This window comes from Ceratotherium simum, chromosome 13 (genome assembly GCF_057802395.1).
Source record: "Ceratotherium simum simum isolate JZ-2026a chromosome 13, ASM5780239v1, whole genome shotgun sequence".
In the NCBI taxonomy this organism is placed as follows: Eukaryota; Metazoa; Chordata; class Mammalia; order Perissodactyla; family Rhinocerotidae; genus Ceratotherium; species Ceratotherium simum.
In genome coordinates, this window is record NC_141912.1 from 29,662,575 (window position 1) to 29,687,092 (window position 24,518).

The 24,518-nt window shown below is 37.9% G+C and overlaps 1 protein-coding gene across 1 annotated transcript; it reads right to left on the reverse strand.

Moving 5' to 3' along the window:
* Positions 1-22,936: 22,936 nt before the first annotated feature.
* LOC101405203 (olfactory receptor 12D1-like) lies at positions 22,937-23,884 on the reverse strand. The gene has a single exon (XM_004441726.2). It carries the CDS (start codon positions 23,861-23,863, stop codon positions 22,937-22,939), a length of 927 nt encoding a protein of 308 aa, XP_004441783.2. The 5' UTR covers positions 23,864-23,884.
* Positions 23,885-24,518: the final 634 nt, after the last annotated feature.

Below are 24,518 nucleotides of genomic sequence, written 5' to 3' on the forward strand. Positions count from 1 at the left end.
TAAAGAATCCACCAAAAAACTTTCAGAAATAATAAATGAATACAGTAAAGTTTCAGGATACAAAATCAACATACAGAAATCAGTTGCATTTCTATACACTAATAACGAAGGAGCAGAAAGAGAAATTAAGAATGCAATCCCATTAACAGTTGCAACAAAAAGAATAACATACCTAGGATTAAACTTAACCAAAGAAGTGACAGAACTGTATACTGAAAACTATAAAACATTGTTGAAAGAAATTGAAGAAGACACAAAGAAATGGAAAGATATGCCATGCTCTTGGTTTAGAAGAATTAATATAGTTAAAATGTCCATACCTCCTAAAGCAATCTATAGATTCAATGCAATCCCTATCAAAGTTCCAACAACATTTTTCACAGAAATAGAACAAAGAATCCTAAAATTTTTATGAAACAACAAAAGACCCCAAATAGCCAAAAGATTCCTGAGAAAAAAGAACAAAGCTGGAGGTCTCACACTCCCTGACTTCAAAATATACTATAAAGCTATAGTAACCAAAACAGCATGATACTGGCACAAAAACAGACACACATGTCAGTGGAACGGAACTGATATCCCAGAAGTAAACCCACACATCTATGGACAGCTAATTTTCAACAAGGGAGCCAAGAACATAGAATAGAGAAAGAAAAGTCTCTTCAATAAATGGTGTTGGGAAAACTAGACAGCCACATGCAAAAAAAAATTAAAATTGACCATTATCTTACACCATACACAAAAATTAACTCAAAATGGATTAAAGACCTGAATGTAAGACTTGAAACTATGAAAATTCTAGAAGAAAACATAGGCAGTAAGCTCTTCGATATGGGTCTTAGTAACATATTTTCAAGTACTCTGTCTGACCGGGCAAGGGAAACTATAGAAAAAATAAACAAATGGGACTACCTTAAACTAAAAAGCTTCTGCACAGCAAAGGAAACCATCAACAAAACGAAAAGACAACCTAACAATTGGGAGAAGATATTTGCAAACCATACATCTGATAAGGGCTTAATCTCCAAAATATATAAAGAACTCATGCATCTCAACAACAAAAAAACTAACAACCCAATTAAAAAATGGGCAAAAGATCTGAACAGACATTTCTCCAAAGAAGATATACAGATGGCCAACAGACACATGAAAAGATGTTCAAAATCATTAACTATCAGGGAAATGCAAATCAAAACTACAATGAGATATCACCTCACGCCCGTCAGAATGGCTATAATTAACAAGACAGGAAACAACATGTGTTGGAGAGGGTGTGGAGAGAAGGGAACTCTCATACATTGCTGGTGGGAGCACAAACTGGTGCAGCCACTATGGAAAACAGTATGGAGATTCCTCAAAAAATCAAGGATAGAACTACCATATGATCCAGCTATTCCACTGCTGGGTATTTATCCAAAGAACTTGAAAACACCAATGCATAAAGATACATGCACCCTTGTGTTCATTGCAGCATTATTCACAATAGCCAAGACTTGGAAGCAACCTAAGTGCCCATAAAGGGACGAATGGATAAAGAAGATGTGGTATATAGACCCAATGGAATACTACTCAGCCATAGGAAGCGATGAAATCCAGCCATTTGTGACAACATGGATGGACATTGAGGGTATTATGCAAAGTGAAATAAGTCAGAGGGAGAAGGTCAAACACCGTATGATTTCCTTCATTAAGTAGTAGATAATAACAACAATAAACAAACACATAGAGACAGAGATTGGATTGGTGGTTACCAGAGGGGAAAGGGGGAGGGAGGAGGGCGAAAGGGATAATTCGGCACATGTGTGTGGTGATGGGTTGTAATTAGTATTTGGGTGGTGAACATGATGTATTCTATGCAGAAATAGAAGTATACCGATGTACACCTGAAATTTACACAATGTTATAAACCAATGTTACAAACCAATGTTACTGCAATAAACAAAAAATTAAAAAATATATATATAACATGTAAAATAACTATAAAAGTAAAAACTATTTGTGTTTTAATATAGTTATCTGTGCATTTTCAAATATGGGATTGGAAAACTATGGTAAATTGTCTCCAATTTCCCACCATTTTAGGAAAGACTTCCTAGATCATAAGGTCAAAGTGTCGGCACATAATGGTAGACTATTATTTCTGAGCTAAAGCACATAATAAAAAGTAAAACTCCTGAATCCTGATCTTGAATCACAGTGCACAAAATGAGTCATAAAAGACAAATAGGGGCCGGCCCCGTGGCTTAGCGATTAAGTGCGCACGCTCTGCTACTGGCAGCCCGGATTTGGATCCCGGGTGTGCACCAACACACTGCTTGTCCAGCCATGCTGAGGCGGCGTCCCACATACAGCAACTAGAAGGATGTGCAACTATGACATACAACTATCTACTGGGGCTTTGGGGGAAAAAAGGAGGAGGACTGGCAGTAGATGTTAGCTCAGGGACGGTCTTCCTCAGCAAAAAGAGGAGGATTGGCATGGATGTTAGCTCAGGGCTGATCTTCCTCAAAAAAAAAAAAAAAGACAAATTGACAAAATTGTAATTGCTGGTTAACAATGTCTTTATATTGGTATGTCTCTCATTATTCTCTTCTTGCTTAGATATAGAGCTGCAGTTAGAAATTTATTACAACTAAGTGTTTAGGTTATAATTTGGATAATAATAGACATTAGAATTTTTTAGGACTATTATTGTAATTTTAATAGAGGTAACATACATTTATATATATACACACACACATATATAGTTCTAATATTTTTGTGATAAGTAAAATGGTTTACTTTCTAATTTTTAAATATCGGGGTAGTGGAATGATGAAATAATAAAGGATTTGTTAAATAATAATAATAATAAATGATATATGAGACTAAATACCTTTATGAGAGTTCTGGAACCCAGTGAATAAGTTTCAGTACCCTAGATGAGCACAAAAGTGAGAATAGCCACATTGAAATGAGTTAGAAGAACATATTCACTTTACTCCCTTCAGACTGTCCCTCAAGTTGGTACAACTCAGAAATTAGACTCAGTCCCTGACTCTTCCCTCAGAGGAAAGAGAGTGGAGCACGTATCCAGTGTCGCCAGCTGTTTGAGGTGCTAACTAAGGGGCCTGTTTTTGTCACACCAAACCCAGAGCACCGAGGAAACCATCATAGTTTGGGCAGTTGGAGGCAGTTAAGAACACACAGAAGGGGAAGAAGACTTACTGCGCCATCAGAGCTCTGTGAGACTGGGAGAAGGCTCACAATCCTGGGACTCGTCCCCCAGAAAGGAGGGAGAAAAATGGAGCATGCATTAAATACCTCTGCATTTTAGTGTTCTGCCTTAGGCAAAAGAGGTGGGCAGGTTATTGAGGCCAGCATGAATCTGCAATATTAGGACAAAGCAAACAATTCTGAGACTTTTCCTGCAAGAGGGAGAGGAGTAGAATGAGTATCCAACAAGTCAAGTTCAAGAGCACTGCCACAGGCAAAGGAGGCAGGTGACCTACTATGGCTAGAGCGGCTCTGCCAGATTGGGAAAGAAAGTAAAACCTTTATCCCTCTCCCCTAGGATGGATTGACAGAATTGGATATGTGTGTCCATAGAAAAGTTTTGAGAGGCTCCCAGAATGTAGAACTGGCTGATTAATGGAAGTCTTCCTCTGTCAAAACTACATTGTAAGGACTAGGAGAGGAGGCTGTTTCTGCAAATGCACAAGACACTAATGAATGCTACAATGAACATGAAGAATCAGAGATTTATGACACAACCAAAGAACAAAATGAATCTCCAGTAACTGACTCTAAAGAAATGAAGATTCCCTGATAAATAATTAAAAATAATCATTTTAAAGAAGAGCAAAGACTTAGAAAACACAGATAGACAATTAAATGAAATCAGGAGAACAATACATGAACAAAAGGAGAAGTTCAACAAAACAGGAGAAAACAGAAAAGAACCAAACAGAAATTTTGGAACTGCAGGATTCAATAACTGAACTAAAAAATTCAGTAGAGAACTTCAGTAGCAGACTTGGTCAAGCAGAAAAAATGAGCCAGTGAACTTGAAGATAGGTCATTTGAAAATATCCAGTCAGAGAAGCAGAAAGAAAAAAGAACAAAAAATAATGAAGAAGGCCTAATAGATTTATTGGAAATCATCAAGCAAACCTCTAGACAAATTATGGAAGTCCTACAAAGGGAACAGAGAAAAAAAGAGGCAGAAAGCTTATTAAAGAAATAATGGCTGAATACTTCCTAAATCTTAGGAGGGAAATGGACATCTAGATTCAAGAAGCCCAAAATATATCAACTCAGGTTAATCCAAAGGAGTCTGCACTAAAACACATTATAATCGAACTGTCAAAATTAAAGTAGAATTTTTAAAGCAGTAAGGAAAAAATGACTCATAATGTACGCAGGGGTCTACATAAGATTACCAGTTAAATTCTCGGCAGAAATCTTGCAAAGAAGAGACTGTGAAGATATATTCAAAGTGATGAAAGAAAAAAATCTACCAACCAAGCATCCTATTCTTGGTAAGATGGTCCTTCAAAAATGAAGGAGTGCTAAAGAGTTTCCCAATCAAAAGCTGAGGGAGTTTGTCGTCATTAGACCTGCCTTATAAGAAGTGCTAAAAGGAGTTTTACCAGTTGAAAAGAAAGGACTTAAATAATAATACAAAAGTACATTAAAATTTAAAACTCACTGGTAAAGGTAAATACAGAGATAAATACAGAATATTGTAATGCTAGAATGGCGACCCAGGGTTCACAGGTTTGGATCCCGGGAGCGGACCTACGTACCACTTATCAAGCCATGCTGTGGCAGGCATTCCACATAGAAGGTGGAGACAGGTGGGCACAGATGTTAGCACAAGGCCCAATCTTCCTCAGCAATAATAGGAGGATTGGAAATGGATGTGAGCTCAGGGCTAGTCTTCCTCACCAAAAAAAAAAATGTAAAAAAAAATATACGTGGTAAAAAGTATTCTTTTCAGTCCTCTCCAACATTTGCCTAATTTCCATCCTCTTACTGAAAGGTAACCACTATTATTAATTTGTTTTTATTCCCTACAAAGTTAATTTATGCAAATACAAGCCAGCAAAATATTTTTTCTTAGGGGCTGGCCTGGTGGCGCAGTGGTTAAGTTCATGCACTCTGCTTCAGCACAATAATGACAGTTAGATCTCATGTGCCTCTCCCTTTTTGAAATCCAGCTTGGACATCAGGCATTTCTTGCTCCATATGAAGTAAAGCCTTTGTTGTATCACCTTGAGCATCATTTTACTCGCATGGGAAATTAGAGCATGTTAGTGGACCACAAAATAGCCAGAAAACGTTGAGAGCCACATGGTTCTCCTCAGTGCTTGGATATTAAATAACATCCTGAACTCAAGCGTAACTCAGGAAAAAATGGAGGTTTTTTCCATCACTCTAATAGAAATGAGCCGGGAAGAGAAATTAAGTTGGATTCTTTACAGTTAAAGTTAAGGAAATTTATATTTTTTCTACACCTGTGTTTTTTTCCTCTAGATACAGACATACAAGAAAAACTTTCTCTCCTGCGTATTTAAGTAATATTACAAATTTTGTTAATCAAATAATTTCAGTAAGAATTTGGAACTCGTAGACAGTATGCCCAGGATGGGACACAGATGGTATTGAGCATAATGCCCTTAAGCATTGTTTCTCTATTCTGGTTGTCTATTGCTGCATAACAAACTACTCCAAAACTTTGTGGCTTAAAATGACATTTTATTATTCTCTCTCTACTGTGTGGTTGGGTGATTCTTGCTTGCGGTCTTTGATGAAGTTACAGGCAGGTGTCAGCTGTGGTTACAGTAATCTGAAGACTCAACTGAGTTGGAAGTACAAAACGGTTCAGCCACATGATTGGCAATTGATTCTGGATTTGGCTAAAACTCAACTGGGCAACTGCAACATCTACAAATGACGTCTCCTTGTGTGTTGGCTTCTTGCAGCATGACAGTTAGGTTCTGTTGATTTATCTGTTTCGTCTTGTGCCAGTAAACTACTGTCTTTTAATGAATATTACTTCATTATAATTTTATTAAGTTTTAGATTGAATGCAATCAATCTTCTTTTGCAAAATTATGTTACCTATTTATGGGCATTTATTCTTGAATATAAATTTTAGAATCAGTTTGTTGCATTCCTCACAAAATTCCTATGGAATTTTCTTTAAAGTATATTGAATTTTTGGTTTTATTTTTGTATAAATAACATGTTTATAATGTTTAATTATCTCATATTTTCATGTTGTATATTGCTACCTTTATTCATGTTTAATTTAAATCCTTAGATGGAATTTAAAATACTTTTAAAATACTTCTGTAATTTTGTGCATTTAAAAATTTTTTTTTTAATTTAAAAAGAATTTTTTACCTTTGACCCCCTTCACCATTTTTACCACTCTCCACCCCTGCCTCTGGCAACCACCAATGTGTTCTTTGTATCTGTGTGTTAAGGCTTTTTTTCCTGGTTCCATGTATAAGAGATGTTGTATGGTATTTTTCTTTCTCTGTCTGATTTTTTTTACTTAGCATAGTGCCCTGGAGGTCTGTCAATGTTGTCGCAAATGGCAACATGTTATTCTTTTCTGTGGCTGAAAAGTATTCCATTGCATATACACACCACAATTTCTTTATCCATTCACTCATCGATGGACACTTAGAATATTTCCATATCTTGGCTATAGTAAATAATGCCTCAATGAATACGGAGGTGCACATACGTATTTGAGTTAGTGTTTTTGTTTTCTTCAAATAAATACCCAGAAGTGGAATTGCTGGATCATATGGTAGTTTTATTTTTAATTTTTTGAGGCAACTCCGTACTGTTTCCCATAGTGGCTGAACCAATTTACATGCCCACCAACAGTGCAGGTTCTCTTTTCTCCACATCCTCGCCAAGATTTTTTATTTCTTGTCTTTTGGATAATAGCCATGCTAAGAGGTGTGAGGTGATATTTCATTGTGGTTTTGATTTGCATTTCCCTAATAATTAATGATGTTGAGTGTCTTTTTATGTACCTTTTGGCCATATGTATGACTTGTTTGGGAAAATGTCTTTCAGATCTTCTGCCCATTTTTTAATTGGATTGTTTGTTTCCTTGCTGTTGAGTTGTATGAGTTTTTATATATGTGTGTGTGTGTATATATATATATATATATATATGAGCAAGATTCAACCTGAGCTAACATCTGTTGCCGATCTTCCTCTTTTTGTTTGAGGAAGATTGTCCCTGAGCTAATATCTTTACCAATGTTCCTCTACTTTGTATATGGGACGCCGCCACAGCATGCCTTGATGAGCCGTGTGTAGGTTCGCACCTGGGATCCAAACCCGTGAACTCCAGGCCGCCAAAGTGGAGTGCGAGAACTTAACCACTATGCCACCAGGCCAGCCCACTATATATTTTCGATATTAACCCCTTACTAGATATATGATTTGCAAATATTTCTTCCATTCATTAGGTTGCCTTTTCATTTTGTTGATAATTTTCTTTGCTGTGCAGAAGCTTTTTAGTTTGAGGTAGTACCATTTTTTGTTATTGCTTTTGCCTTTGGTGTCAGATTTTAAAAGTCATCAAGATCTATGTTAAGGAGCTTACTGCCTATGTTTTCTTCTAGGAGTTTTATGGTTTCAGGTCTTAGTTAAAGTCTTTAATCCATTTTAATTTATTTTTGTGTATGGTGTAATTTAGTGGCTCAGTTTCATTTTTTTACATATGGCTGTCCAGTTTTCCCAATACCATTTATTGAAGAGACTATAATTTCCCCATTGTATAGTCTTGGCTCTTTTGTCATAAATGAATTGACCTTATATAGGTGGGTTTATTTCTGGGCCCTGTATTCTGTTCCATTGATCTACGTGTCTGTTTTTATGCCAATACCATACTGTTTTGATTACTATAGTTTTGTAATATAGTTTGAAATCAAGGAATATGATGCCTCCAGCTTAGTTCTTCTTTCTCAAGATTGCTTTGGCTATTCAGGGTCTTTGCAGTTTCGTAGAAATTTTAGGATTGTTTCTTCTATTTCTGTGAAAAATGTCATTGGAATTTTGATCGGCATTGCATGGAATCTGTAGATTGCTTTGGGTAGTATGGATATTTTACCAATATAAATTCTTACAATTCATGAGCGTGAAATATCTTTCACTTTATTTGTGTCTTCTTCAATTTCTTTCATTAATGTCTTATAGTTTTCAGTAGCCAAGTCTTTCACCACTTTGGTTAAATTAATTCCTAGGTATTGTATTCTTTTTGATGCAATTGTAAATGGGACTTTTTTTTTAATTTCTCTTTCTGATAGTTTGTTATCAGTGTATAGAAATTCAATAGATTTTTGTGTATTTTTTTAATTTATTTTTGCTTTAATGCAAACAGATGTTTTTAATATCTTAAACAGAATATTATTTTAATACTTTTAAATATAGTTATTTTTTAGATCTACAAACATAATAAAATCAATTTGTCAGTTAATATACAAATTTGTCAAAGTTGTTTGATTTTTTTTTCTGGTTCTTTATTTTTTTATTTTTTTTAATTTTTGTTTATTGCAGTAACATTGGTTTATGACATTGTATAAATTTCTGGTGTACATCATTATAGTTCTATTTCTGCATAGATTACATCATGTTCACCACCCAAATACTAACTACAACCCATCACCACACACATGTACCGAATTATCCCTTTCACCCTCCTCCCTCCCCTCTTCCCCTCTGGTAACCACCAATCCAATCTCTGTCCCTATGTGTTTGTTTATTGTTGTTATTATCTACTACTTAATGAAGGAAATCATACGGTATTTGACCTTCTCCCTCTGACTTATTTCACTTTGCATTATACCCTCAATGTCCATGCATGTTGTCACGATTGGCTGGATTTCATCATTTCTTATGACTGAGTAGTATTCCATTGTGTATATATACCACATCTTCTTTATCCATTCGTCCCTTGATGGGCACTTAGGTTGCTTCCAAGTCTTGACTATTGTGAATAATGCTGCAATGAACACAGTGGTGCACGTATCTTTATGCACTGATGTTTTCAAGTTCTTTGGATAAATACCCAGCAGTGGAATAGCTGGATCACATGGTAGTTCTATCCTTGATTTTTTGAGGAATCTCCATACTGTTTTCCATAGTGGCTGCACCAGTTTGCACTCCCACCAGCAGTGTATGAGAGTTCCCTTCTCTCCACACCCTCTCCAACACATGTTGTTTCCTGTCTTGTTAATTATAGCCATTCTGAGGGGCGTGAGGTGATATCTCATTGCAGTTTTGATTTGTAGCATTTCTCTGATAGTTAGTGATTTTGAACATCTTTTCATGTGTCTGTTGGCCATCTGCATGTCTTCTTTGGAGAAATGTCTGTTCAGGTCTTTTGCCCATTTTTTAATCGGGTTGTTAGTTTTTTTGTTGTTGAGATGCATGAGTTCTTTATATATTTTGGAGATTAAGCCCTTATCAGATGTATGGTTTGCAAATATCTTCTCCCAATTGTTAGGTTGTCTTTTCGTTTCGTTTGCTTTCCTTTGCTGTGCAGAAGCGTTTTAGTTTGAAGTAGTCCCATTTGTTTATTTTTTCTATTGTTTCTCTTGCCCGGTCAGACATGATGTTTGAAAAGATGTTGCTAAGACCGATGTCGAAGAGTGTACTGCCTATGTTTTCTTCTAGAAGTTTCACAGTTTCAGATTTTTGTGTATTGATTTGTATACTGCAACTTGACTGAATTCATTTATTAGTCCTAACATTTTTTTAATGGTGTCTTTAGGGTTTTCTATGTGTAATATTATATCATCGGTAAATAATGACAGTTTTACTTCTTCCTTCCAATTTGATTGCCTTTTATTTCTTTTCCCTGCCTAAATGCTCTAGCTAGGACTTCCAATACTATATTGAATAAAAGTGGTGAGAGTGGGGGCTGGCCCCACGGCGTAGTGATTAAGTGCATACGCTCTGCTGCTGGCGGCCCGGGTTCAGATCCCGGGTGTGCACCGAGGCACCACTTGTCAGGCCATGCTGTGGCAGCAACCCATATAAAGTGGAGGAAGATAGGCACAGATGTTAGCCTAGGGGCAGTCTTCCTCAGCAAAAAGAGGAGGATTGGCATGGATGTTAGCTCAGGGCTGATCTTCCTCACACACACACAAAAAAAGTGGTGAGAGCGGCATCTTTGTCTTGTTCCTGTTCTTAGAGAAAAAGCTCTTAGCTTTACTGTTAAGTATGACTTCAGCGGTGGCTTTATTATATTAAGGTATTTTCTTTGTTGAGAGTTTTTATCATAAATGGATGTGGAATTTTGCCAAATGCTTTCTGTGCATCTATTGAGATGATCATATAATTTTTTTCCTTCATTTTGTTAATGTGGTGTATCACGTTGACTCATTTGTGGATTTTCAACCATCTTTGCATCCCTGTAATAAATCGCACTTGGTCGTGGTATATGATCCTTTAAATGTATTGTTGAATTTGGTTTGCCAATATTTTGTTGAGAATTTTTACATCTATATTCATCACGGATATTGGCTGTCTTGTGCATTTTTATTTTTTATTTTTTTTCATTTTTTGTTTATTACAGTATCATTGGTTTATAACATTGTGTAAATTTCAGGTGTACATCATTATACTTCTATTTCTGAATAGATTACATCATGTTCACCACCCAAATACTAACTACAACCCATCACCATACACATGTGCTGAATTATCACTTTCACCCTCCTCCGACGCCCTTCTCCTCTGGTAACCACCAATCCAATCTCTGTCTCTATGTGTTTGTTTATTGTTGTTATTATCTAATACTTAATGAAGGAAATCATACGGTATTTGACTTTCTCCCTCTGAATTATTTCACTTTGCATATACCCTCAATGTCCGTCCATGTTGTTACAAATGGCTGGATTTCATCGTTTCTTATGGCTGAGTAGTAAACCATTGTGTATATATACCACATCTTCTTTATCCATTCGTCCCTTGATGGGCACTTAGGTTGCTTCCAAGTCTTGGCTATTTTGAATAACGCTGCAATGAACACAAGGGTGCATGTATATTTGTGCATTGGTGTTTTCAAGTTCTTTGGATAAATACCCAGCAGTGGAATAGCTGGATCATATGGTAGTTCTATCCTTGCTTTTTTGAGGAATCTCCATACTGTTTTCCATAGTGGCTGCACCAGTTTGCACTCCCACCAGCAATGTATGAGAGTTCCCGTCTCTCCACATCCTCTCCAACACATCTTGTTTCCTGTCTTGTTAATTGTAGCCATTCTGAGGGGCGTGAGGTGATATCTCATTGTAGTTTTGATTTGCATTTCCCTGATAGTTAATGATGTTGAACATCTTTTCATGTGTCTGTTGGCCATCTGTATATCTTCCTTGGAGAAATGTCTGTTCAGGTCTTTTGCCCATTTTTTGATTGGGTTGTTAGTTTTTTTGTTGTTGAGATGCATCAGTTCTTTGTATATTTTGGAGATTAAGCCCTTATCAGATGTATCAAATTATCAAATATCTTCTTATCAGATGTATCAAATTATCAAATATCTTCTCCCAATTCTTAGGTTGTCTTTTCGTTTTGTTTATGGTTTCCTTTGCTGTGCAGAAGCTTTTTAGTTTGATGTAGTCCCATTGGTTTATTTTTTCTATTGTTTCTCTTGCCCCGTCAGACATGGTGCTTGAAAATATTTTGCTAAGACCGATGTCAAAGAGCGTACTGCCTATGTTTTCTTCTAGAAGTTTCATCGTTTCAGGCCTTACATTCAAGTCTTTAATCCATTTGGAGTTAATTTTTGTGTATGGTGTAAGGTAAAGGTCTACTTTCATTTTTTTGCATGTGGCTGTCCAGTTTTCCCAACACCATTTGTTGAAGAGACTTTCTTTTCTCCATTGTATGTTCTTGGTTCCTTTGTCAAAGATTAGCTGTCCATAGATGTGTGGGTTTATTTCTGGACTTTCGATTCTATTCCATTGATCTGTGTGTCTGTTTTTGTGCCAGTACCATGCTGTTTTGGTTACTATAGCTTTGTAGTATATTTTGAAATCAGGGAGTGTGATACCTCCAGCTTCGTTCTTTTTTCTCAGGATTCCTTTACTTATTCGGAGTCTTTTGTTTTTCCAAATGAATTTTAGGATTCTTTGTTCTATTTCTGTGAAAAATGTTGTTGGAACTTTGATAGGGATTGCATTGAATCTATAGATTGCTTTAGGAAGTATGGACATCTTAACTATGTTAATTCTTCCAATCCAAGAGCACGGAATATCTTTCCATTGCTTTGTGTCTTCTTCAATTTCTTTCAGCAATGTTTTATAGTTTTCCGTGTACAGCTCTTTCACCTCTTTCCTATGTATTTTATTCTTTTTGTTGCAATTGTAAGTGGGATTGTATTCTTTTTTTTTTTAATTTTTTTAAATTTATTTATTTTTCCCCCAAAGCCCCAGTAGATAGTTGCATGTCATAGCTGCACATCCTTCTAGTTGCTGTATGTGGGACGCAGCCTCAGCCTCACTGGACAAGCGGTGCGTCGGTGCGCACCTGGGATCCGAACCCAGGCCGCCAGGAGCGGAACTCGCGCACTTAACCGCTAAGCCACGGGGCCGGCAATGTGATGCTATTCTTAATTTCTCTTTCTGCTACTTCGTTGTTAGTGTATAGAAATGCAACTGATTTCTGTATGTTGATTTTGTATCCTGCAACTTTACCATATTCATTTATTACTTCTAAAAGTTTTCTGGTGGATTCTTTAGGGTTTTCTATATATAAAATCATGTCATCTGCAAATAGTGACAGTTTCACTTCTTCCTTTCCAATTTGGATCCCTTTTATTTCTTTCTCTTGCCTGATTTCTCTGGCTAGGAATTCCAGTACTATGTTAAATCGGAGTGGTGACAGTGGGCATCCTTGTCTGGTTTCTGTTCTTAGAGGGATAGCTTTCAGTTTTTCACCCTTGAGGATGATATTAGCTGTGGGTTTCTCATATATTGTCTTTATTATGTTGAGGTACTTTCCTTCAATACACATTTTATTCAGCATTTTTATCATAAATGGATGCTGTATCTTGTCAAATGCTTTCTCTGCATCTATTGAGATGATCATGTGATTTTTATTCTTCATTTTATTAATGTGGTGTATCACATTGATTGATTTGCAAATGTTAAACCATCCCTGCATACCTGGAATAAATCCCACTTGATCACGATGTATAATCATTTTAACGTATTGTTGTATGCAATTTGCAAGTTTTTTGTTGAGGATTTTTGCATCGATGTTCATCCGTGATATTGGCCTGTAATTTTCTTTTTTTGATCTCTCCTTCCATTTTGAATGATAACCTTGCTGGGTAGAGTATTCTTGGCTGTAAGTTTTTTCCCTTTAGCACTTTAAATATATCATGCCGTTCTCTTCTAGCCTGTAAGGTTTCTGCTGAGAAGTCAGCTGATAGCCTTATGGGGTTTCCTTTGTATGTAACTTGACTTTCTCTTGTGGCTTTTAGGATTCTCTCTTTATCTTTAATTCTGGACATTTTGATTATGATGTGTCTTGGTGTGGGCCTCTTTGGGTTTATCTTGTTTGGGGCTCTCTGTGATTCCTCTACCTGGATGTCTGTTTCCTTCCTTAGGTTAGGGACGTTTTCATCTATTATTTCTTGAAATAGATTCTCTACCCCTTTGTCTCGCTCTTCTCCTTCCGGGACACCTATAACACGGATGTTAGTGCGCTTGATGTTGTCCCAGAGGTCCCTTAGACTGTCCTCACTCTTTTTAATTATTTTCTCTTTTACCTGTTCTGCTTGGGTAATTTCTTCTAGTCTTTCGTCCAGCTCACAGATCTGCTCTTCTGTATCCTCTACTCTGCTTTAGAGTCCCTCTAGTGAATTTTTCATTTCCAGTAGTGTATTCTTCATTTCTGATTGGTTCTTTTTTGTATCTTCCATTTCTTTGTTGACATTCTCACTGAGTTCATCTATTCTTCTCCCCACATTAGTGAACATCCTGAACACTCTTAGTTTGAATTCTCTGTCAGGTAGGTTGCTCATTTCTGTTTCACTTAGTTCCTTTTCTGGGATTTTGTCCTGTTCCCTTATTTGGAAGGCATTGTTTTGTCTCCTCATTTTGCCTCTTTCCCGGTGCTTGTGACTACATTTTAGGTAGGTCAGCTAAGTCTCCTGCTCTTGGATAGGTGACCTTATGTAAGTGATGGCTTAGGAGGCCTGCCATGTGCTTTCCTCAGTTCTCAATGTTCCAGGGGTGACCCCTATGTGGGCTACGTGTGTCCTTCTGTTGTGGCCTGTTTGCTCTCCCTGTAGGTGCCCAGGTTGGCCGAGTTATGCTCCTAGCCAGCTGTTGTAATGCTCAGCTGCTTGTAGTTGTTGTGGGCCCTTCAGTCTCTTTATCAGGCGTGGGGAGCCCCAGCACAGTTGGCTGCAAGTTCTAATGCCACATTTGTGATGCAGTATTTCTTTTAAGTGAGTAGGCCCCCAGCGTGGCAGGTTATTAGGCTCCGGGCCTTACAATTGCTATAAGGCTCCCGCCTTTAGGTCTCTTGTCAGCTCTCTGAGGATTGCAGCTGGGAGGGGCTGGCCTCAGACACAGGAGCACCCAATTGTTTCAGGCTTTGGAAGGTGGGGCAAACCCCCTATGTGGGTCTTTCAGAAGCACAAGTCTTCTGCAGCTGACAAGCCCTGCCGCACACAGGTCCACACACAGTGAACACAGTCCTGCCCTGTGTGCGTGCCCCGACATCCCGAAATGGACCCAGCCTCTCTATGGCAGGAGCCCCACACACTCCACCACTGCCCCACACTCTCCACCCGCTCCTTGTGCACACCCTGCCCCACTGAAGTTGGCTCTGTTGCCAGGCTGCAGAGAATCCAGTCACCAATCTATGCAGGCCCACAAATTGCCTGAGGGCTTGTTGTTGGGTGGAGCCAGTCTCTAGGGTGGGCTGCCTGCCCTGGCTGAGCTGCATTAAATCAGTGCTCTAGTGGGTGGGGCAGACCCTGGGCTAGCAGGCCTCAGGGAGAACTCCAATGGCATCTGTGTCAGCATGCCCACACCAGGCCACAACAATGGCCGCCGCCAATGTCCCAGTCCCTGGAGAGGTCTCACCTCTCACCGAGATGCACACAGGGCCTATTAGGTGAGTGTCTTTTCACCAAAGCACCGTGCCTCTTTCTTTCTGGTGATTTTAGGATGCTTTCTGAAACTGGTGAGTTTGCGTGTGGGCCCTATAAGAGCCGGTTTTAATGTCTTTGTGAACCAGCTTTTCTGGGGGTACTCCCCAATGTTTTAGTAGCAGGCAAAGTCAGATATTCTGCCACTCATCTCAATTGTGCTGGATCCACAAAATGGCCACAGCCGGGGTGCTCCTCGGCTCAGGGCCCCACGCCTCCAGGGAGGGCTGCGTACCTTTGGGCGGCTCCCGCGCGGCCATGATGCTGCGCGGCTTGTGAAGGTGGCGTTTTTCCTCTCCAGAAGGGAGTTTCTGCCTCTTCTCCATCAGTTAGGATTGTCCGTTGTTGCAGGAGTTCCTCTTATCCAGTTTTCAGTTCTGTCTCAGGAGTAATCTTTTCACGAGTAGTTACAAATTGGCTGTGTCCGCAGGAGGAGGTGAGTTCAGAGTCTGCCTACGCCGCCTTCTTGACTTCCTCCCACTCTGCATTTTTAAATATTGGTTTGTTTTTTATTGTAATTGTATCCCATCTCCTATAAAATTTTTATGAAATTATTTCCTCTGTAGATAAAAAGTTGATTTTCATCTAAAATTGTGTTTTCATATCTGTATGTTGGTCTAGTATCAAGAGACATTACTGAAGATTCTAATTCATTCTACAGTTTGTTCCTCGATCCTATAGATTTTTTTATATTAACAGGTTTTATTTTTTAGAGCACTTTTAGGTTCAGAAAAATTGAGGAAGAAGTACAGAATTCTCATATACTTCCTCACCTCCGCATGCACAGCCTCCCTCACCATCAATATCCCACACTAGTGTTGGACATTTGTTACAACTCATGAACCAATATTGACACATCATTATTACCAACATCCATAGTTTCTGTTATGCTTCATTCTTTGTGTTGTGCATTCTATGGGTTTTGACAAGTATATAATGTCGTGTATCTACCAATACAGTTTCATACAGAGTAGTTTCATTGCTCAAAAAAATCCTCTGGGCTCAACCTATTTGTCTCTCTCTCCCCCAAACCTGTGGCAAGCACTGATATTTTTACTGCCCTCAGTTTTGTGTTTTCTACAATGTCATATAGTTGGAATCATATAGTATGTAGCCTTTTCAGATTGGCTTCTTTCACTTAGTAATATATGTGTAAGTTTTCTCTATGTCTTTTCATGATGTGATATCTCTTTTTTAACTGCTGAATGATATTCCATTGTATGGATGTACCAGTTTATTCATCCCTTCACTTATTGAATAACAATGGTTGCTTCCAAGTTTTGGCAATTATGAATCAAGCTACTAAAAACATTTGTATGTTGGTTTTGTGTGGGCATAAGTTTTCAACTTATTTTAGTAAATCTATAGGCTTTTAAAGTGCCGGTAAATGTACTCTATGCACAAAATAATATTTTTATCTTTTCCTTTCCTCTTACTTCCTGTTTATTTTTCTTATTTAATTACATTGGCTTAGGCATTAAATTAGAGTAGCAGTGATGTGACAGTAGAAAACTTTTATTTTTGTTCCTTATTTAAAGGATTATTTCTAAAGTTATTCATTGTGTATGATGGTGGCTATAGCTTTGGTAGACAGTGTTTTAGTAAGTTTTACAGATATCATTTTTTAAGTTTAGGTAGTGTCTTTATATTTCTAGTGCTCTAAGAGTTTTTGTCATAGAGACATAATGAAGTTTATCAGTTTCTTTTCCACACATCTACTGATAAAATCATGAAGATTTTCTGGTCTGTTGGAACCTGTGGTAGAAACAAGGAAAAAATAAAATAATATTGGCAGGATATTTTGATAACTTTGGCTGCAACAGAATCCCAAAGAAATAAAGATAGAGCACAGTAAATATTATAAAATTTGTGAGAAAATATGTAGCGTGAATGGATATTATGAGATAAAATAATAAATAGCTTAGCATCTTTAGTATTTGATGTAAAAGAAGATTCTGAAATCAACTAAAAATGTTAACAATTATTATAGAGATAAAAGATGGAAAAGAAACCCAAAGAAAGATAAAGACATTATTTAAGAATAACAACAAGCAGGTTTGGAAAATAACCAGGAAAATCCTATACAAATAAAACATAGAGTTATTGAAATTAAAAACTTGATGAATACATTAAGTTGCTGATTGAATAAATTTAGAGGGAAAAATGAGAAGGAAGAAGGGAGATCTGAGACAAAAATCAAAAAGCTGACCTAGACAATACATTAATTAAGTATATGAAAAATAATTAAACAAATATGGACAATAGTTTGAAAACTTCCCAGCACATCTGATAGAAAGGAAGTCCAGAAGAAGGTAACAGGTAGAGTGGGTTATACTTGAAGAGATGACTACTAAGAAAGCACAGTATGTATTTAAGAAAAAGACTCTGCAGTCACAGTGCCTGGATTTGTAGTCCATCATTGCCAATCACTGTCGCAACACTTTGGGCAAGTTACTTAACATATCTGTGCCTCTATTTCCTCATGTATAAAATAAATATGGAGATTATTATGTTGATTAAGTGAGTTAATCTGTGTAAATTACTTAGAATAAGATCTGACACCAAGAAGGCACCATATACATTTTTGCTAGGTAGAAAAAAATAAAACATAACTCTTCAGATTGGAGCATCAAATGAGTCTCAAGTCAGTGTGGTAGCTAGTCTCAAAACATGAATGCCCAGTGAACCATGCCTCCCAGTATTGATGCCCTTTGGAGTTCTTTCTCATTGAATCCATGCTGGCACAGTGACTTACTGACCAACGGAATATAGCAGAAATGATGTTTTGGGATTCTGAGGGTAGGTCATAAGAAATCCTGCAACATCTTTGTGGATCTCTTGAAACATTTGCACTTGAGATGCTCCCAAGAAACAAGAATGCATTTGCCAAATGAATGGACATATACTACGTACTTGAAATCTTGTTAACCTGTTATGTCAATGATACCATGTCTGACATGGCAGCTATGATCAAAACTACTACTTGGATGAGTTTGGGATAGTCTGTAGTCATTATCCAGGAACGATTTGATCTCTGCAGTGATTTTTCAGTCTTTCGGTATTTAAGGGAGGTCACTAATCTTGGCTATCCTTCCCAAGATGTGCTATTGTTTTGGTTTAATATCCTAGCCAAAGGAGGCAGGTTCAAAGGCTTCCACTAGGTTTTCTGTGTAGAATAAAGACCTGATGTAGGGCTACTCTACCTTCCAATTATGTCAATCCCAATTATACATCTAGTGGCTGAGGAATGACTATTGGAGGTATCTGCAGTAACAGGTGACTCACTGTAGGCCACACTAACAATGACTCCATTTATAACCTGCCTTCTGTATGCCCACTCTAACAGGAGGGCCATGATGATGCTTTTGTGTAGGGAGTATCAATGGCAAGTCAGACCATGTGTCCAATGGTCCTTGCAATATCTGAGAATTCCTCTTTTCCCAGTGTACAGTAATCTGCATAAATGGAAGTAGTTCCCTTTGTGGAATAACCAAGGATATCTTGACAGTAAATGCTTGCCACAGTGTTGCATGCCAATTCTTCCTGCGGGACATGACTACATTTTCAGGTGATGTGTTTTTTGTTTTAAAATTGGCTTAGGTCAGTGAACTAAGGGAATTGTGACATTTCATTGGAGGAGACCACTCATCCTCCTGTTCCTCTACTCTTGCCTTCTTCTGACTGTAGATGTCAAGCAACACGCTCATTGACTCCTCCTTGATTTTGCCCCTAGGGACACTGTATTGCATTCACCATTTCCACAACTCCCTGTGAGTCAAGACTCCTTTGCCAATCTTCTGAATTCACTGTTAGTTATGGAAATTGTAAACTGCTCAATTCTGGTGGTTCAGGCCTACTATCTGTTCTCTATTGCTTTAGAGTCCCTTCTTCTGCATCACCTTAACACCCAGCTCTATCATCACCTCTCCAGTCATCAGCCCTGGTCTACAGAGGAGAGTCACCATTTCGTAATTTTGGTATTTTTCCACCAAAGCACTCCTAATGGACTTGGTGACTGGTGTATGTCCCCTAGGCTCTCTCGTGTAACATAATGTTATGGTGGATTATTTGGCCTCACATAATATGTTCATTCCAATATTCCCACTTTCCTTGAGTTTCTGTATTCTTTCTCTATGAAATGCCAAGACAACTCAGGCATTTCATCATTGATTAGCATATGCCACTGACTTCTCTAGGCTCCTAAGAGCCACACTAGCAGCAAGTTTGCCACATCCTCTAGGGTCTATGCCTAAGAATTCACCATCCTCAAGTTAATGCATTTTTGTTTATTCAGTTTTATGTTCCAGTCTCTTGACTAAGCACTTTTAAAATCCAATCTCATGATTACTCCTTCTTGCACATGCTGGGTAATATTTGCTACTGCTTTGAAGTCAATCTTGTTTTTCGCTTAACAGTCCCACGACATCTTCAGTTAATTTATGGAGAGATTTAACTCTAGTTATTGCCTTGAAAGCAAAAAAAGATACACAGTATTGTTTACCAGTAATATGAGAGGTAGAAAGTGTATCTATTGAACCCATGGATCTTGCTAATGAGATTACCAGAAACAATGGTGAAAGTTTCCAGGGACTTCTTTTAGTTGACTATTATAAAATAGGGAACAATGAGATGAGCTGAAAAAACAAACCATTCAATTTTCAAGCAAAATAAAAATAAATAAATAAATAAAGGAACCAGCGCCTACCAGACTTGAAAAATTAAACTGTGTACCAGTCCAAGTTACTCTAGGAGGAAGAAGTTTCTTGAAGTAAGAAATGGCTTCTCAGAAAAGATTAAAATTCAGGGTGCTGTTAGTAAATTATGGCTTTATGTAAAGGTCTCAATGTATGATTCTTTGTTAAAACCTCAAAGAGATAATGTGTAAGCCTAGAATAGCTTCTAAAAATCATAAGTTCAGGCTTCCTAGATCCTCCATGCTAGACTAGAAGGCCCCTAAGATTTTTAATGACATGCCTTATAGACACTTTCAACCAGATGAAAATGTTTCCAGGAATTTTATTGGTGTCATCCCACAGTAACTTAACTCTCAGCCCTAGCCAGAGAGAGGCCACCTCATAGAGATTTGTGAGTATGGCATTTGTCTACTGAGTAAATCTCATTAACAATCATAAGACCCTAAAATATTTTAAAGGAAATTTCATTGGCATCATTTCAATTTCATCATCTTGGGCTGTAAGGGACAGAGTTAGAAAAATGTCCCCAGCTGGATTTCAAAACTGCTATATTCTGTTATGTGCCTCACACTTTCCCTTTTGGAATGAGATTTTCTACGGTCGTCATTCTGTACTATCTTACCATTATGTGTTGAGTGTGTGATTATCAGATAACTTGACTCTTTAATTCAAAGTTCTTCAGATCAAAAATATCATACTTGAGGAACCATACCCAAGAAGCCCCATCTGTACTTTGACATGATTTAGATGAAAAGACCAAGACTTTGAACTAATGCTATTACGTTATGAGATTTTAGGATTATTTGGAGGGAGAGTAAGTGTACTTTGTATGTGGGGACAATGAAAATTATTAGTAGTCAGAGTTAGGACTGTGGTCGATTAAGGATGTTTGCAAAATCTTTGAAGCTCTGTTTTTTTTTTTTTTTTTTTGAGGAAGATCAGCCCTGAGCTAACATGCGTGCTAATCCTCCTCTTTTTGCTGAGGAAGACCGGCTCTGAGCTAACATCTATTGCCAATCCTCCTCCTTTTTTTTTCCCCCCCAAAGCCCCAGTACATAGTTGTATGTCATAGTTGCACATCCTTCTAGTTGCTGTATGTGGGACACAGCCTCAGCATGGCCGGAGAAGCGGTGCGTCCATGCGCGCCGGGGGTTCTGAACTGGAGCCGCCAGTAGTGGAACATGCGTACTTAACCGCTAAGCCATGGGGCCGGCCCCTGAAGCTCTTTCCAATGAGAGGCAGGAATTCTTTCCTTTCTTTATGAAGCTTGGTTGGCCTGTGACTATTTTGACCAATAAAGTATGGTAAAAGTGATGTTAATACTGGTCCTTGGGTTTCTCTTTGAGAAGACTGATAGCTTTTGTCTTGGTTTGTTGGCCCCCATGTACAAAATCTACCCTGAGGCATCCATGTTTAAGAAGCACATGATAGCCACATGGAGAAACTGAAGAAAGAGAGAAATAGAGAGAGACTTGATCATCTCCCAGCTATTCTGTGCTGAGCTGTTCAAGATATTCTAGCTGAGGCCTGATACATTATTGAAGAGAGTCAATCCTTCTGTGCTGTATTCTTCCCCATTTCTGACCCACAGAATACTGCAATTTAGTTAAATAAGTATTTTATGCTTCTATGCTTTGGGATGTTAGTGTTTTATGCAGCAATAGCTAACCAGAACCCACGTGACCCTCTATAGTTCACAGCTGCCATGTAGCTTGGATTACGTAAAAAATTGTGATCAACAGAAATGCCGGTCTGAGACAGTTTGGGGTAGAAGATGACTTCTCCACACACGTATTCTTTATAAACAAAACTGGATTGAAGGACCAAAGAAGGTGGAGTTGGAAGATAGAAGAAGCTTGGGAGCGACATCAGAACCAAATTGCTCAGCTTCACAAGAGTGAATGCAGAGACTTTGAACAATCAGTCTAGGAGCTTAAAATATGCTTTCACAATCTTGTCTGTCTGTATATCTAAATAGCTGTAAATGCTGGCACCCACTATTCTTTCAGGCCCAGCAGTCACTACTAGGAACTTAGAAAATAAGGAACATAGTGCCTCTTGTGTATTAGCTCCAAAAATACCTCAGAAATTATGATTTAATAGCTTTCACTTACTATGAGTTTGGTGGCACACGAGAAAAACAAGAAAAATTTGATGAATTTTTCACATTTCACTGATATTACATCATATTACACCTCATTACACTCTGTAAAAATAAGTGTGGAAATAGGGAAATGAAACAAAAAAATAGGAAGAGTTTTGAAACTCATCATTTTCCATGACCAAAGATTGAGGGGAAAATAACACACCAATGAGCTAGAAAGGGATTTTTGAGATTTTTTTTTCAATCTGTCTACTCTTTTAACAATATTTTACAGAAATCCTTGACAATTTGTCCAGTTGACTTATAAAACATCTCTGGAGATAGAGGTTTCAAAACTCTTTATGTAAACCATGGATTATTTTATCTCTGTTGATTAGTGATTCCAATATTATTTGTTTTTATTGTTTACTTGCCTCCCTGCTTGGAGAAAAAGAAATCATGACATACTGTCTAAAAATTTCCCTTGCTCATGTGTGAGTTAGCATGTACTTTTTCACTTGAGTAACCATGATCCTATATTCAAATCTTTAATATATATTAGCATAATAATGTTATTACTCGCATTAAAATATGTTAACTTAGAGGGACCACACGGATTAACAGGCCTAAGTACTATCCAGCTACCCAATATGTGGGTAATACATGCACATTTCTATACCTGATTTCACTCAAGAACACATAAAAATACATAAAAAATCAGTTGTATCACTGATATTTCAAAACCAAATTTAACATTAAGATTCCACGACTAGTGTTCCATTTGTTCAAGTTTCCCATATATTACACAGGAATGTGGTGTTTAACACAACTTGACTGGAATTTCTCATTTATTTTTCCTTAATCGGTTCCCTCTGTTATACATATCGTAAACAATTTGAGAAACAGTACAATTTCACATCTAACTTTCTGATTGCCTGTTTCTTTATGCCTCAGAAGAGTTCTCTAGATTTCTTCCAGTCAGAGCCTCCTTCTAACCACTCTGCTTAAGGCCCTTTTCACATCCTTGTTCCTCAAAGTATAGATGAGTGGATTTAGTACAGGAGTCACCACACTGTACATAACGGCCATGATCCAGTCCTGGTCCATGGAGCTGCCTGAGGCAGGACGAATGTAAGTGAAGATGACAGGAGCATACAAAAGAATTACTACCATGAAGTGGGAGGCACAAGTGGACAGTGCTTTGTGAAGCAGGCTGCAAGAGTGTGTCTTGAAGAAAAGATACATGATAATGTAGAAATATGAGAGAAGTGTTAGAAAGAATGGGCCCATGGCAATGGTCCCTGTGACAGTATTGAGCAGCCACTGGTTGAGCTCAGTGTTGCCACAGGCCAACTCCAGCAATGGTTTAACATCACAGAAGAAGTGATGGATATGGTTGGAACCACAGAATTTCAAGCGAGAGGTCATTATGGAGTGCAGCAGGGCATAGAAAAAGCCAATGATCCAGGTAGTGAGAGCCATCTGGGTACAGAGCTGATGATTCATGATAAGAAGGTAACGCAGTGGTTTGCAGATAGCCACAAAGCGGTCAAAGGCCATTACGGCCAACAACATGACCTCAGTGCTGCCCAGAAAGTGGAAGAAGTGAAGCTGGCTTATGCATCCCAAGAAAGAAATTGCTTTGTGTGTAGAGAGGAAGTTCTCTAGCATCTTTGGCAGTGTCACCGTAGAGTAGCAAATATCTAGACATGACAGATTTCCTAGGAAGAAATACATAGGTGAATGGAGTCTTGGATCAGAAATGACAATTGCCAAGATGGTTCCATTCCCAGCCACAATGAGAAAGTAAATTGCCAGGAAAACCACGAAGAGAAAAGGCTTTAGTATCCAGATGTCTGTTAATCCCAGGAGGAGAAATTCAACGACTGATATGTGATTCAGCATCACGTAAAAGAAAAGACAAAAGAATATATGGAATGGTATCTAATGGGAATCAGTCTTTTCAGTCTAGGAGTTTTCCTCCTACCCAACAGTATTTTGAGAGAAAGCATTCTTGTTTCACATAGCACAAACCTCAGAGGTTTTACGTTATTTGGGCCATTAGACTATTAAGTACTAAAGTTACATGTTGGTCATGGACTGTGACAACCATTTTATATTATTAAATTTATCATTAATATTTTTTTTCTTTCAGGAATTCAGAGCGTGTTGCCAGCCTACCATATTCTCTGACTGTGAACATCTACATTCTGATACAACTTTCCTTTCATCTTCCTAAGTTAGCTCCAACAGGGGGAAATTTTTTAAATGCTATACCACACTGCTCTCTCTTGATCTAGTAAGAAGTCACCTAAAGGGTTTTTACTTAAGAAAAATAGACAAGGAGGGAATAATAGCTATAAGGAAATCTGTTAGAGATATAGGCATGGGGTGATTCTTATGGAAGGGGAATCATTCAAAGCTTGGAAAATCCCTGCAAGTAGAAGAAAAAGATTTGCCATGACTAGAATAAAAAAGTGGTTTAACTAGGGAACATTGCTAGGGAGCCCATGGGATTCTAGGTTTCTGGAAGAAATTTTGAGAAATTGTCTAATCTCTA

Excerpts from the sequence above, each read along its gene's own strand:
- LOC101405203 (XM_004441726.2), bottom strand. The coding sequence starts at position 23,863 with ATGCTGAATCACATATCAGTCGTTGAATTTCTCCTCCTGGGATTAACA.